Source organism: Convolutriloba macropyga, chromosome 3 (genome assembly GCF_964194025.1).
Source record: "Convolutriloba macropyga chromosome 3, txConMacr16.3, whole genome shotgun sequence".
Classification (NCBI taxonomy): Eukaryota; Metazoa; Xenacoelomorpha; order Acoela; family Convolutidae; genus Convolutriloba; species Convolutriloba macropyga.
The window spans coordinates 42,506,270-42,520,533 of record NC_134470.1 but is presented as its reverse complement, the minus strand read 5'-3'; the positions used below and the strand labels follow the sequence as shown (position 1 = coordinate 42,520,533).

The 14,264-nt window shown below is 34.0% G+C and overlaps 1 protein-coding gene across 2 annotated transcripts in view; it reads left to right on the top strand.

Moving 5' to 3' along the window:
- LOC142336214 (uncharacterized) overlaps positions 1-14,264 on the top strand; it is a 352,380-nt gene that overhangs the window by 228,170 nt on the left and 109,946 nt on the right. For both annotated transcript variants that reach the window (XM_075384882.1, XM_075384881.1), the window contains exons 6-7: positions 5,387-6,285; positions 11,957-12,283. In XM_075384882.1, the coding sequence (XP_075240997.1) occupies positions 5,387-6,285; positions 11,957-12,283 (1,226 nt within the window). The remainder of the gene's footprint in view (positions 1-5,386; positions 6,286-11,956; positions 12,284-14,264) is intronic.

Below are 14,264 nucleotides of genomic sequence, written 5' to 3'. Positions count from 1 at the left end.
TTTTTGATCTTTTTTTAGAAGGTGTTTTCCCAATTCACTCATAGTCCCTTCTAGGTCTAGTTTTTGAGTCGATGAAAATTCTGTGAATTGTACATCAGGACATTTCCTGCTATGTTTTTTTTTAATTCGTCCTCTCCATCGATGATTCTTGCGACCTGACTTCTTGAATTTTACTTTTTCATTTTCAGTACTGTGTGCGTGACGTCAGTTTTGCTTTTAGGTCAATTGCGTGACTTACGTCACTCAAAAAAATGACGGCTGAAATCACTCAATGAACTTTATATTCTATGAAAGTTTACTAGTTGAAGATCAATAGTGTGCATCTAAGTGCCAAACGTATATGACCTAATTTTTGATTATTATAGTCTTCAGTTTTGATTTCAAATATTAATTTTGAAAAAGCTATATTAGGGCTTTTTCTTTATAGAGCGTATGTGACTGTCCGAATCTAACCCAAATAGTCTAGTGGTCTATTAAAGGACTAGTGGTCATTCTGTCTATCTGATTTTTATAGTGGTTTTTAATTCGTAAAAGGCCACAAGCGTCTATCGTGGCTATTTTCCGGCAATCTGCCGGCTGTTTGTTTGAAAGCCCTTCTCAGCCTATAGTGTTCCTTTTTTACGGCGTGAAGAATATTGGGGATTTCTTTGTGCGACTCAAAGACGAGTATTGATGGTGCCTCTGTTTAGGATTCTTTACGACTTTGAAGCTTTTTGGGTGTTTAATTTGTTTCATGCCAATTTGGAGGTTTGTGAGCTATTTTTACTGTTTTTAAGGTTTCTCGCCTTTTGTTTTGGTTTCACTGCTTCTAATAGGATTTGATAAAAACTTTTACTTTAGGAGTGCTTAGATACCAAGTGATCAGTTTCGTTGGTATAAAACGGTTTTTTGTCTAAAACGGTTTTGTATAAAACGGAAATGTGAGACAAAAGAGAACTTTTAAACTATTTTATTTTTTTTGCGGTCTTTCGGTTTTTTTGTCTAAACTTAGACAAGTTTTTGATCTTATTATGACTTGCCTAATATTTTGCAAGCCTTTTAATATTGTTTGCTTCTATAATTATTTTCGGCTCTCGTAATATTGTTAATTTTTTGGAATGGTTGGATATCAAGTTATTAGAGTTTCGTTGGATCAAACTTTTTTTTGAGATTTAGGAGAATCAATAGATCAATTTTAAACTTTTTTAGTTTAACAGTTTTTAGTTTTTTTTCGAAAATTTTGGACAAGTTTTTTAACCTATATGACCTGCCAATTTGTTTGGCGAGCTTTTTTATTATCTTATTTGGTTGAAGTCACTTGTCTTTGGCTTTGTGTGCCCTTGTAACTTAGATTTAACCTAGATGTCTACCTGAAATCTAGATTTTTATTTTAAGTTGTTTTTTACTGGTCTTGAACGAAGTTCATAGCAATTATTGTAAACTCGTTGGTCTTTAATATAAACTTGATTGCAGCATAGCAATAGTAAGGGCGAAATAGCACAGTCCGCAGTGCATATGGTTATGAAGAGGGAGGTCAATGGTTCAAATCCCGGTGGGTTCAAATGTTTTTCTACCCGCTTGTCGTTCAAGAACAATTCTTCCGACATTAGTCGGCTTATGTTTAATATCCTTTTTAATGAATTAGCTTTAAATAATGTTTTGATGCTCATGAGTCGTTTTTATTAAATACGATTTTTTTGGTGGGCTAGTGTTTTTCAGAGCCAGCTCTCCGAATTGTTTCCGGAATTCTTCCGGCTATGTTTTTTATCGGTAATTTTGTTTAAGTGTATTTGAAGCAGGACCTGAAGAATCTGTTTAGTTCACGCTGCTGATATGTAGAGAGAAATGAGAGTGGTTTTCTGTTCATGTCGCTGATTTTAGAGAGAGAGAGAAAAGTAGGTGTGAAGAAAGTCTCCTTTAAGCCAACGAAATTCTTTGATCACGTGCGGCTTTTTCAAAGCAGTTTTAGCTCCAACTTGTTCAGTAAAAGTGTTTCTCAATTATCTGAACTGGTTGTATGTTTGGAAGCATTTTTTAATATCTAAAACGAATATTACACTTTGTTAATTTTTATTAGCCATTTTTACCATTTTGCCGTTTTCAAGCTTTTTCAGCAATTTTTGCATTCTTCAATTTTTGATAGCACTTGGAGTTTTCTGGTTGAAATCTTTTTTCAGGCACTTTTGGTTCTCTCGATTGATATTAATCTCGATTTGTTTTTATAAAATCAAGTAAATTGGAGCAAATTTGTGGTCTGTTTTTTGGTGTTTTTGCTAATTTCGTGACTTTCGACCAAATTTTTCTTGATTAATTCTTGATTAAGATCACTACGAAACTTTTCTCATAAGTACATTCCTCCGAAAAAAAATTGAAAATGTTCTAATGTTTTCCAGATTTTTTCTTTTAAATTGCTATTTAAGATTTCTCTGCAGAATATCGGGCAACTGGTTGTCATACAGGTAGTCACAATTAATTTGACTTATAGGTATTTTATCGTTTTGTGGAGAATTTTCTGTTTTTACATTTTGAACTGGCTACTTTCTGTCTATTGGTAACATTTTGTTGCGATAGATTTGTATTCTTCTTTAGTGGTTTGTTTGAACTTAGATTTCAGGTTGAACTTAGTTTCTGACAAGCAAAACTAACGATACTCAGACATCATCAACTTAATCCGCACCAAGGTAATTTTCGCACTCCTTCGAAGCTGTAGCTTATTTCTCAGGGGATGTAGAGCCCTCACGGAGTCGTACACACCCGCCATTTTTATGCGTCGGCAATTGTTGAAGGAAAGCTGTACGGTTCATTATTCAGTCAACTCTAATTCTTTGTTTTCCTATTATAGCTGTAAGCTGAGCGGAGCTATATTGCGGTGCTCTTGGTTTTTTTTGTTTCTTCGTCTGACGCTCTTTTCGTTTTACATTTGTTCACACAGCAAAGCTGAAGAGGTCAAATTTTCTGAATGAATTCCTCTCACCAACGGCGTTTGCGCGCGTGACGTCATTTCTCACTCGCTTTAGCAAAAGTTTTTAGGTTATTTGCGTGATTAGATTTTGATCATACGTGACTTACCTCACTCAATAAAATGACTTTTGCACTTTAAAACTAAAGTTTAATTTGAATTTTTTTAAGGTCAAAGGAACTCATATGTGCAGTAAAGGTCCCGAATAAGAGGCCTCTGCGGGATGAATTTTAACAAGCTTTATTAATTTATCGCTGAAAGTTTTTTACGTAGCTTTTTGAGCGGCGTCGATTTTATTTCAATTTAAATCTGACTCTGTTTCTCTCTCTATTATACGGCAAGCAGGTCTATTTTTTCGCAGCTTTTCCGGCAATCTGCCGGCTATGTTTATACTTGACTACCTCCGATTTGTTTAAATAATTTTACTAGACAATGCTAAAAGCAGCTATTTGATTCAGCTGAGGTTAATGACATCCGCTATAAATCCATTGTGTTTACCTTCTGTTTGACGATGCAAAGAAAAAATACTTCATTTCTTAAGTCTTCTGATGCTTCATTGTTTCTTAATTTACTTTATATTTCTACTTTAGTTGTTTAGTTGGTCTTTTGATATAATAGATTTTAATTTTGAATTGTTTTGCCAAAAAATGAGGTAATTTTAATCAATTTTTCGCCCCTTTTTTTTTAAAAAAAATGCCTTCCGAATTAGACTTTTATCAAGCGCTTTGAGTGTTTAACCTAGAGTTTTTATTTATCTAGTGCTACCAAGACTCAACAGTTCAACGTTTCATGCATCACAATTCTTCTTGAACAAAATTGATATAATTTCGTTGTTTGCCTTTTTAATGTTGTTTAGCGCTTCTCTGACTGGCGTTGCGTAGTTCACTGTTCGAGGAGAAAAAATTCTCAAAGTTTACCAGAATAACAATCGAGTGGTCGCTTTTTACTTTGTTTTGAGTTTTGTAACAGTAACTTTTTTAATAGCCGCAAAGCGACAGCGGCTATTATTGGGGGGATATTGTGTTTTTTTTTAATTCCGTGACTTCATCGATGATTCCTACAACCTGACTTCTTTCAATTGACTTTTTCAATGACTTCAGTGACTTGCACTGCTTTGCATTTGAAATTTGTGTGCGTGACGTCATTTCTGCTTTTAGGTCAATTGCGTGACTCGCTCAAAGAAATGACTTCTGAACTCACTTATGGAACTTTAATTTTTATGAAGATTTACTAGTTAAAGATCAATAGTGTGCATATAAGTTGTGCCAAACTTATATGCCCTTATTCATGAGTATAAGTCTTGAGTTTTTGATTGCTAATATCAATTTTGATAAAGCTCTTTTAGGGCTTTTTTCATATAGACTGTATGTGTCATAAAGTTGACACTCCGAATCTTACCCCGAAACGTCTAGTGGTCTATTAAAGGACTGGTGGTTGATCTGTCTATCTTATTTCTTTAGTTGTTTCAGTGCATGGAAGGCCACAAGCGTCTCGCGGCTATTTTCCGGCAATCTGCCGGCTATGTGTTCTTCTCGCCCTTTACTCGGTTTTCTCTATATGTAGCATTTATATTTTTTTATATCAAAGTGTGGTCAATTTTTCAATAAAGTTTTTTTGTTGCGATTTGTTTGGCAATAGTGGTTTTGGTGCCGCAACTTGGTATAAAATTTTGTCACATTTTTCCAGATATCTTTTTTGGCCTTTTTCATGTTTTTATTCCTCTGTTATTGTTTCGAAATGATAATTAGTTTAATTAGTATGCTCATTTTATTCATTGAGTGGTTGCCTGGGTCTTACAGGAAAACGATACTTCGAGTTTGATCCGAAGTCTTCCGGCTACGTTTTTCTGTGCAATAAAAATGTTTTTGCTTTACCTTAGTTCAAAGCTTGCTCAACATTTCGCATGAAATCTTTTTGAACTCTCTCGGCTGGTTTGATTTTCGTCGCCCATTCTGTCCAAAATTTTTTTAAACAGCAGTTGATCAGCAAAAGCAATCTAAAATGAACAGAATCAGTATCGAAAAATGAAATCGAAATGGAGACAGGATGAACTCATGAGTCCCAATTTTAGATGCCCGTTACTTGAACTTTGTTCTTATAAGTCTTAGTTATAATGTTATATCTCATGCGTTTTGGCAGTACTACCCCCTACATGCTCCAATTAAGAAACAGGGGTACAAAATGTACGACAATCAATTTTTATCATTGTTTTTCTGTTTCTTATTCAATCCCAACCGGCAGTTTGCCGTATGTTCTAAATTCACTTTATTAAAACGGTTATGCGCACAGTACTAAAGAAGTTATGTGGTCGTCTTTTACTACAATTATATGCGCGTTGATATCATTTTTTCGGGGAAAAAAATTTCAACGTCCTCTCACGTTGGGGTGAATTAGTTGCACTGGGTTTAAATAGGCGCCTAAATATATAGATTATTTTGAATGGTTTAGAAGAGCAAGCTGTCAACTTCATTAGACTCTGTCAAAATGCTTAACACCTCCGATGTTGCCATGGATTCTTCAGCTTACAGCTCAATCACAGACGTAGTTAACAGTACCTGCCAAAGAGTACCTTCATCGGTTAAAAGCGTTAACACAAATGTTGATACAGTCAGCCTCGTAACGCAAAATTGTGGTGATAGTCTCAATGTAGCTGACTTGGAGCCTCAATTTCCCGAAAAGCATTCGGGTACACCAAGCAACCGCGTAAACATTGAAAAGCAATTTGGTAAACACAATGGAAAATCGGACAATAGTTCGATATTGATGACACCTACTAAGTTGGGCAAAGGTTTTCCCCAATTTGGGATTTTGGGGCCTGATGATTTTGAAGTAGAAGATACCGATGACCTCGAAATGGAAAATAATGACAATTTTTGCGAAGAAATTCCGGAAGATGTAAAACCGAATGACGATTTCAGTGACAAAAATGATGATGATTTCTTGGATGACAATCTGATGTGTTCATTACTTGATGAAGATTTACAACAGCTGTATGATTCAACGAACCCGAATAGAAACTCTTCAAGTTTAGGAAATACTAATGGATTTGAAAACCTCCTATCGGAAGAACTACTCGATGATCCTCCATTAGCTGAATTGAACACATCGCCTACGCAACTTAAAACGTCCCTTAAAAGCATTTTAGACCACGGCCATGAGTTCCAAAATAAGCGGTACGATTTTTCGGAACGAGTTGACGTTGCATTCAGAAATGTGTTTGGTTTGAAGCGATGGAGGAAGAATCAGCAGGAAGCAATCAATGCGTCGATGCTGAAGCATGACAGCTTTATTCTCATGCCAACTGGAGGTGGAAAAAGCTTGTGCTATCAGTTGCCGGCTCTTATAGAGTTAGTGAAGTTATTTTGAACAAAAGTTGCTTGTCAACAAAGCAGATTAATATAAAGCTTTAATATCTAAATGATAGCTGTTTGCATGCTAGTAGCAAGTTTTTGATACTGAAGTTTTAAATTGCCAATTGCGAAAACAAGCGTTTTTCCATCTTGAATGGCGGTTATTGTTCCGACCCTCTTGAGGGGGGAGGAACTATATACTCAACTGGGTTTTTTTTGTTCCGTGAATTTTCGCCGCTCGATATATTCATCGTAGAGAGTTGAGACTGGTATCATTAGAAAGCTCGTCCAGCGTAGAATATGGAATTAAAAAAATTTTTTTAATTTTCGTTTTCTACAGGGAGTTATCGAGGTTTAAACTTGAGAAAAGAAGAGTGAATTCACGTTGTTTTTATTCACATTTTCCGGAATTTTTGCCTAAATTTTCGTCAATTTTGGTAAAATTTGTTTATAATTTTTAAGAATAGTGTCGTTGATTTCATTTTTGAAGACGAACAAGCATTGTTGATTGTTTTGATTTAATTTTTTTGGTCAAAAAATCTGGATAAACATTTCAAAATTTAGCCTTTTTCATCAAAAACAGCACGAAATAAGCTACTTTAGTCCACTTTGATTAAATTTGCCGACAGTACACCCCCAAACAACACTCATACAATCTTTGTAGACTCAGAGGGGGGATATTTCTACTTCAGAGTCCGCTGAGAGTGCACTGTAGTTAAAACTTTGCCGTTTTTTACTAACTTTACTCGCTGATTATCAAAAATGCAGAATTTATTTTGAGTTTTCAACTAACAAATTATCTATATCTACAACATTCGAAAAATCAATTGTTCCTAACGGACAATAAATATTAGCAGGGCTAGTTTTGGGCCATTCTTGGACTGTTACAATCCAAAAGAAATCGGGTTGTAATCAGTCGGTCTTTTTTTAAAAAAAAAAGACTTTTTTTTAATAATAAAGAACAGAACATATCAAATCAAAGCTCAGGAGTGATAGGTCCAACCAATTCGCTTGCTAAGCACCTCCAAGCTAATGCATTTAGTTTTTTAATTGAAAGTTTATGGTCGTTTCTTTTTTTAAAAATAATTGACTTTTCAATAAGTAATGGCTTAATTAACTTTTTCTTAATTTGCTCAACTTCCAGCTGAGTGTCAGCAAAGAAAGACTGCTTCTTCTTTCTACTGAGTTAACATTTATTCTCGGTTGCAGTTTTAAGCCTGAAGTTATTGTTTTCTGGCTTTGATACTACAAGATTTCAGATTTTTGTTTGTTTTGATATTTGCCAGTTTTTCACGTTTTCGAATTTTGTCACATTATCACATTATTGACAGTTCCATGTCACCTTATTAGCATTGAGAATAAGACACAATTAAAGATATTAAAATCTTGAAAGATATACATCATCGTTTTAACGGCCTCGACGCCTCTTTCTTGAAGAAATCAATTGAATTTTTTAATTTTGTCTCTAACTGTCATTTATACTTTGTCGTTTCGGTCGTATGAAATTTCCTGTAGAGTGATAGCTTTCATTGGCTTTTCATGGATGAATAGAAGAACCGATATTCTGATATTAGTTGATAGCTGATGGCTTTCATTACTTTCAAAACAATCGTTTTCCAAAATTAAAAAAAAACTTTTTAACTTCGCAATTTTGTTCTTTTTATGTTTCTTTTTGTTACCTAATCTCGTTAGTTAATTACTGGTCAAAATGACATTATTGGTGTCAAGGGAACAAAACGGATTGGTGTCCCAAAATCTTTTTTTAAAGAATTTGTTATGACCTTACTGGCTTCGACACCGGTTTTTCACAAAAAAAAGTAAATTAATTTGATTTTGTCATAATTGACGTTCTTTTTGTAGATGCAAGAAATATTCTGGATATTTACAGGTCTTCAGAGCTTCCTTTTCATGAATAAACGACCCTAATTAAATAGTTGTTTTTGTAATTAATGCCTTTCATGACATTGAATGTAATTTTGTTTCGAAAAAGAAATTAAAAGTATTACATACTTTAGCACTTCGCTTTTTTGTCTACTTGTTACCTAGTCTTACAATTGAATGGCCACATACTACATTATAGCTGTTTGAAGAAGACACAATCAAATATATTTTGAGTGCCAAAATCTGGCTTCACGGTTTTGACAGCGTTTTCTGGCAAGTTTCAATTGAAATTTTGTTTTTCTTTGTTGTTCTTTTTAGCCGCTTTAAAAAATGAACAAGGACAGGTCCTAATGCCCTTCTATAGGAGCAGTGTTAATCGTAAATTTGTGGTAATACTAATTGATTCCTGATGGTATTTATTACTTTGAAGTTAACTGTTTCAAAAAAATAAGTTAATTTTTTTACTTTACTGTTTTTGTTCTTTTTTGTATAATTGTCACCAAACCTTTTTATGGACTGGTCGAATATGTTTTCTGGTGATTTTTATGTAATTTTTGTTTAGTTTTAATTTTATCTGACGGTATGTTGACTTTTCTATTAAATTTAGTTTTTAAGAGGGACATAAATTTTTTGATGTAACTAATGTTTGTTGTTGTTTGATTTTGCTGTTCGTATTGACTCGCTTTCTTAATATTGACATATAACAGCAATCTAATGCATCAATTTTTACTCCACTGAGTTATTTGCTTTGGAGTCTATCTTATCGTTCATACAGAATTTTTTGAAAAAGACTTGGGCTTTTTTGGGATTCGCAAAAAATAATTTTTGGGTTTTTCTATCTGTTCCTCATTTGGTAGACAATTATGCCAAAATTGTGGATGGGCGGGGTCGGAACCTTATATGCCATCGCACATTACCGAGCCGCCTTGTTTTCTTAAATGTCCAACTAACGAGTGTTTTCTAATGGTTTTGATATTAGTTTATATAAACTTTAAACAAGCGGGCCCATAATATTTGATGTTTACTTTGTAAAAACCGCAATAAAAATATATAAATGTGAAAATATCTTTATTATTCGTTACCGTAATTTCGTCTCAGGTGAGGTTTTTAATTGCTCTTGAACGAAGTTCATAGCAATTATTGTAAACGTCTTGGTCTTTTTTATGCAAATTTTTCGCTTGACCATTTTGCGCTTTTCTTCTAGAAAATGTTTTGACTTCTCAAGTAACTTTTTCACGAATTTTTTTTCTACCCGCCTGTCGCTCGAGAGCAATTCTTCCGACATTAGTCGGTTTATGTTTTAAATTGCTCTCGAAAGAAGTTTGAGTCAATTATTGTGAACGTGCTGGTTTTTTTACGACTCGAAGATGAGTATTGGCATTCTACGTCTTTGGTCAAAAGTGTTTGGATTGTATTGGTGTGCTGTCTGTTTACAATCCGAAAAGTTTGGGTTGTATTGGTTCTGTCTTTTTGTAAGATGTGTTCACAATTATTTTTGAGTATGAGCTTTCAAAGCGGGATAAACAGGTGAAGCTCAGTTGGCATTAAGTTTCTATAGAAGCCCTTAGCTGGCTTTAGTAGTCTTTCAAGTTCTTAGAGCGTTGCACCTGCTCGGAAGGCCTGAATTCAAGATGAAAAGGTTATTTTTGTAGTTTTTAGGAACAATATGGTTCAATTTTTTAAAGTTTTTGTCATTTTTTGTTTTTTTTTGTTAGATGGGTATTTAAATAAAGCTTTTTTCAAAGTTCGTTGAGTTTTTTTGCAAGCCATGAGTCCTTTTTTGTCTGTTTTTTGTGCTATATGATTTGGTAATACAAACTTAAACACCCAAATCTATATTGACTTTCTTAAATTTGTTTTAAAATTTCTGTCAATTTTAGTTTGTTTATCTCATGAGGTTAATGAATAGTTTTTAAGGACAATGAAATGGTTTTTAGGATAATAATACGAGTAAATTTAGCAACTTTCCATTATAACTTGCCAGTTTTTTCAACTTTTTGTGAATTTTGTAATTTGAGTTATTCGATCTTTAGGTGTCTCTGAAACTTTCTTATGGCACTAAAATTTAAAGATGTAACTGGATAAGTTTTAGAGACAGATTGGTTATAAAGATATTTGTATCACCAATTTTGCAACTTTTTAATAGATTTTGCAGTTTTTTCAATTTTTTTCAAATAGTTTGTTATTTCTTGATGGCTTCTTTTTTGGGGGCCAAAGAAAATTTTTAAGGTTTGGAAATGAGTAATTTGGTAGTTTCCAGAGTCCGCGAATTGATTTTGCGAATATCAGAATCACTTGTTTCAGCCACCTTCAAACAAAAATTCGGTTCAAAATTTTTTTGCTATATTTGGAGTTGGTTGATCTTTAAAGGCTTTCTATGCCTTTTTATGGCTTTTTGATGAGATAATATGAGATTTGGCCTTTTCTATGGCTTTTTAATGAGATAATATGAGCTTTTTGAGACATTGGATTGTTTTTAAAGATTGAGGATTTGAGCAACTTTGAAAAAAGTTTAACATTTTTTTTTGAAATTTTACGAGTTTTCGATCTATAGAAGCGAATGAAGCCTTTTATGGCTTGCAGACTCGTTACCTGATAGTTTCCAATGAAAAATATTCGTTTTGAAGATATAAGTATCACGAATTACAGCGATTTTTTACGTTTTTGAAATTTTTTGAGGTTTGTTTGATTTTCTTTTAAAAAAATTTCGAGGACTAAAACGTTTTAGGGCAACAAACTATGTCACTTAAGATGCCAAAAACTTTTTTAAAAATTTGTGCTCGTTTTAATGGGTAGTTTTAAATTGATGAAATTTGGCTTTCAGGAATTCAGCATCAAGAATTTTAGCAATGTCATTTTATGCTTTCAAAAGAAGTTTGTAGCAATTATATTAGTCCTGTCGGTCTTTTTATGCGATTTTTTGCTTGACCCAATAGGCTTTTCTTCCAGAGAAACGGGATCTGCGCCTTTCAACTCACTAGCTTCCAAGTATGCGATTCACAGAAACTGTTTTGGAGACTTATACTTATGGTGGGTAGCTACTGACGAAGCGAACCGCTCGCCGGTCCTTTGAGAGCAATTCCCCGACGTTAGTCGGTTATTATTCAATTGATCTGTTAATCAGGTATAGTAATTTTTGTTATCATTGGCTTCCAGGGTATTGTTATGTTGTTGTTGAGGATTTTGGCATGTAGTGATGTAATTTTCTTACCTTGGGGCCGCTGAATTTCATTTTTTTGCCATTTCTTTTGTTTTTGCCTGCCTTTGCTTTGTATGTCATTAATTACCACAGGGTTGTTCTGTTTTGTACCCAACTCAAGGTTGATCAGAGTCAATATTTTCATATGATGCTAATATTTTGTTCTTGGGAGAACATGGGCTGTCTTAGTTTGATGTGATTGCAAATGTTAGTTAATTAGCAAATTCAATTCTTTGGATTGTATTTCAGGACTTGTCCTGCTGTTTTTTTTAGCTGATGCAAGTTTGTTCACGCCGGTCGACATTGATATCTGACTTAGAACGGTGACTTTTCTTTTCGAACAGACTTCATCAGTAGCTTAGTTTGTAATGTATAGTAATTAGGAACTGATGATAATATTCAAAGTGAAAAGGTCATTTTGAGAATTTTTGATCCCATTCAAGTCACTCCTGCCTAACTAACCTACCCCACCTCCTAACCCCTACCTACCCCCCTCCGCCACCGAATACCGCACCCAACCTACTTGCCCACATTCCTCAATAAAGTTTGGTTGTTCCTGGATACATTTTGCTTTTTTATTTCAAATAGGCCAGGTCTTACAATTGTGGTCTCACCTCTTAAGTCTTTGATCCAAGACCAAGTTGACAAGCTACACCTTCTGGGCCAGGAAGCAGCTCACTTGATGGGCGGAGGTTCGAGTAACGATTCCAATGTATACGTGGCAATGCTGACCTCACCTGAACCATTGCTTAAATTACTCTACGTGACTCCGGAGAAGTTGATGCAGAGTGCGTATTTGGTTGAGAAGTTGAAGGTGGTCCATGGAAGGGGGATGCTACAGCGGATAGTTATTGATGAGGCACATTGTGTGTCTCAATGGGGACACGATTTCAGACCAGACTACACAAAGCTCAGGTTAGTCACTTTGAGCTTTGTTTATGCCTCCCTCAGATGTGCTGCATTTTCTGTTTTCAATACTATTCAATCTACACTACAGGAAGTGAATTAGATCTATTTTTAATAGCCGAAAGGGATAGCTGAAGCTATTATTGGCCTTCTCTTTTTACAATTCAAATCTCTGGTTTTTTTTTTACAATTCTAAGAATTCGAATTGTGTTGGGGCTCTGTCTTTTTACGACTCAAAGAAATTTGTAGTGGTTTGGTCTCTGAAAAAAATTCAAGAGCGGAGCGAAAAGAAAGTGTTTTTTTTGTCCATACTACTACTGTTTTCGAGAGACCGAAAGATTGAGGTGTGAAAAAAAATTCCTAAGCGAGCGATTTTTTTTCACGTGCTGCTTTTTAAAATACTTTTTAAAAAATTTTTGGTTACGAGGTTTGATAATAATGTTTTATTGTTTTGGGGCTTGTTTTGATAGAGTTTTGAAGGTCCTTGTTAGTTTATGTGTTTCATGTCAATTTGGAGGTTTGTCAGTTATTTTGATGATTTTTAAGCGAATTTTACAGATTTTTCATCTATTGTTTTGTTTTACTGCTCTAAATAGGGTTTGGTGAGTGTTTAGGGAGTGTTTAGATACCAAGTGATCAGAGTTTCATTGGTATAAAGCATGTTTTGGCGAGAAATGTGAGACAAAATTGAGACCTAATATTCGCCTAATGAACTTTTTTTGGCTCTATAAGCGCTCGTAATGTTTAAAAATTTGATAGTTTTCAGATTCTTTTAGTTTGCTATTTTTGAATGCTTTTTGTACTTCAATTTTTTTAGGTTTTGGTGAGGTTCGTGGTTCAAATTAATGGTTCTGGTTGTTTTGGCGGACTTTTGATTGAATTTATTTCCATTATGAGTTAAATTGATTATAATTCTGTAGAAGATAATTGAGTAATTTTACGCAATTTTTAGGCGATTTTCGACTGGTTTTTATAGCTGGGAAGCTGTAAGCTGAGCGAAGCTATATTGCGGTGCTCTTGGTTTTTTACAATCCAAGAATTGGATTGTATTGGTGCTTTGTCTTTTTTTATTTTTAAGATGTTTTCACACCTTGACTTTCAAAACAGGTAAAGCTCAGCGGGCATCAAGTTTCATTAGAGGCCCTTAACCGCGTTTTTAGTAGTCCCTCAAGTGTTTAGAGTGGTGAAGCTACTGGGAGGGCCGTAATTCAAGGTTAAAAGGTCATTCAGGAGTTTTTGGGCACAAAATGTTGCAAATTTTAGCATTTTTTCGGCATTTTTCCTTATTTTTGTTGGACCAGTCTAAAAATTGAGCTTTGTGAAGTTTGATAATGTTGTTATTACGTTTTATGGTCATTTTAAGAGCTAGATGTTTTGGTACACCAAACATAAACACGCAAATTTTTCAAGGTTTTTGAAAATTTTTGTCATTTTTTGAGGTTTTTCAGCCCCTGGTGTCAATAAGCCTCCTCCGGGGTTTAATAATAGGTTATTGCATGATTTCTAGTGGTAATGGAATGGTTTTCAACATTTTTACATCATAAATTTTTTTCAATTTTTTGTTAAAACTTGCAATTTTTTCTAGTTTTTAAAAATTTTTGTCAATTTTTAGGTTTCTCTCACCTCAAGGCCCAAAGAATCTACTCAAAGTTTTGATAATAGTTTACTGCATAGTTTTATTGGTAATGGGGAATGTGTTTCAAATTTTTAATAATTTGATTTTTACGATTTTTTAGAAATTTTTTATTTTAACGATTTTTTAATTGATATTTAGAATTTTTCTTTCAACTTTGCTGTTCTAAGTTTTTTTGCAGCCTTTGTCATATCTCTCGAGTTTATCTACCTTTAGTGGCAAAATAATCTCTTTCAAAGCTTGTGCGTGAACTAATGATTATTTTGAATTGTCATTTGTGGCCTTCAGGTTAAAAGTTTCAAGAGTTTTAGCAATGATTATTTTTTTGTTTAGTTTGATTCTTTTAGGTTCCCAACT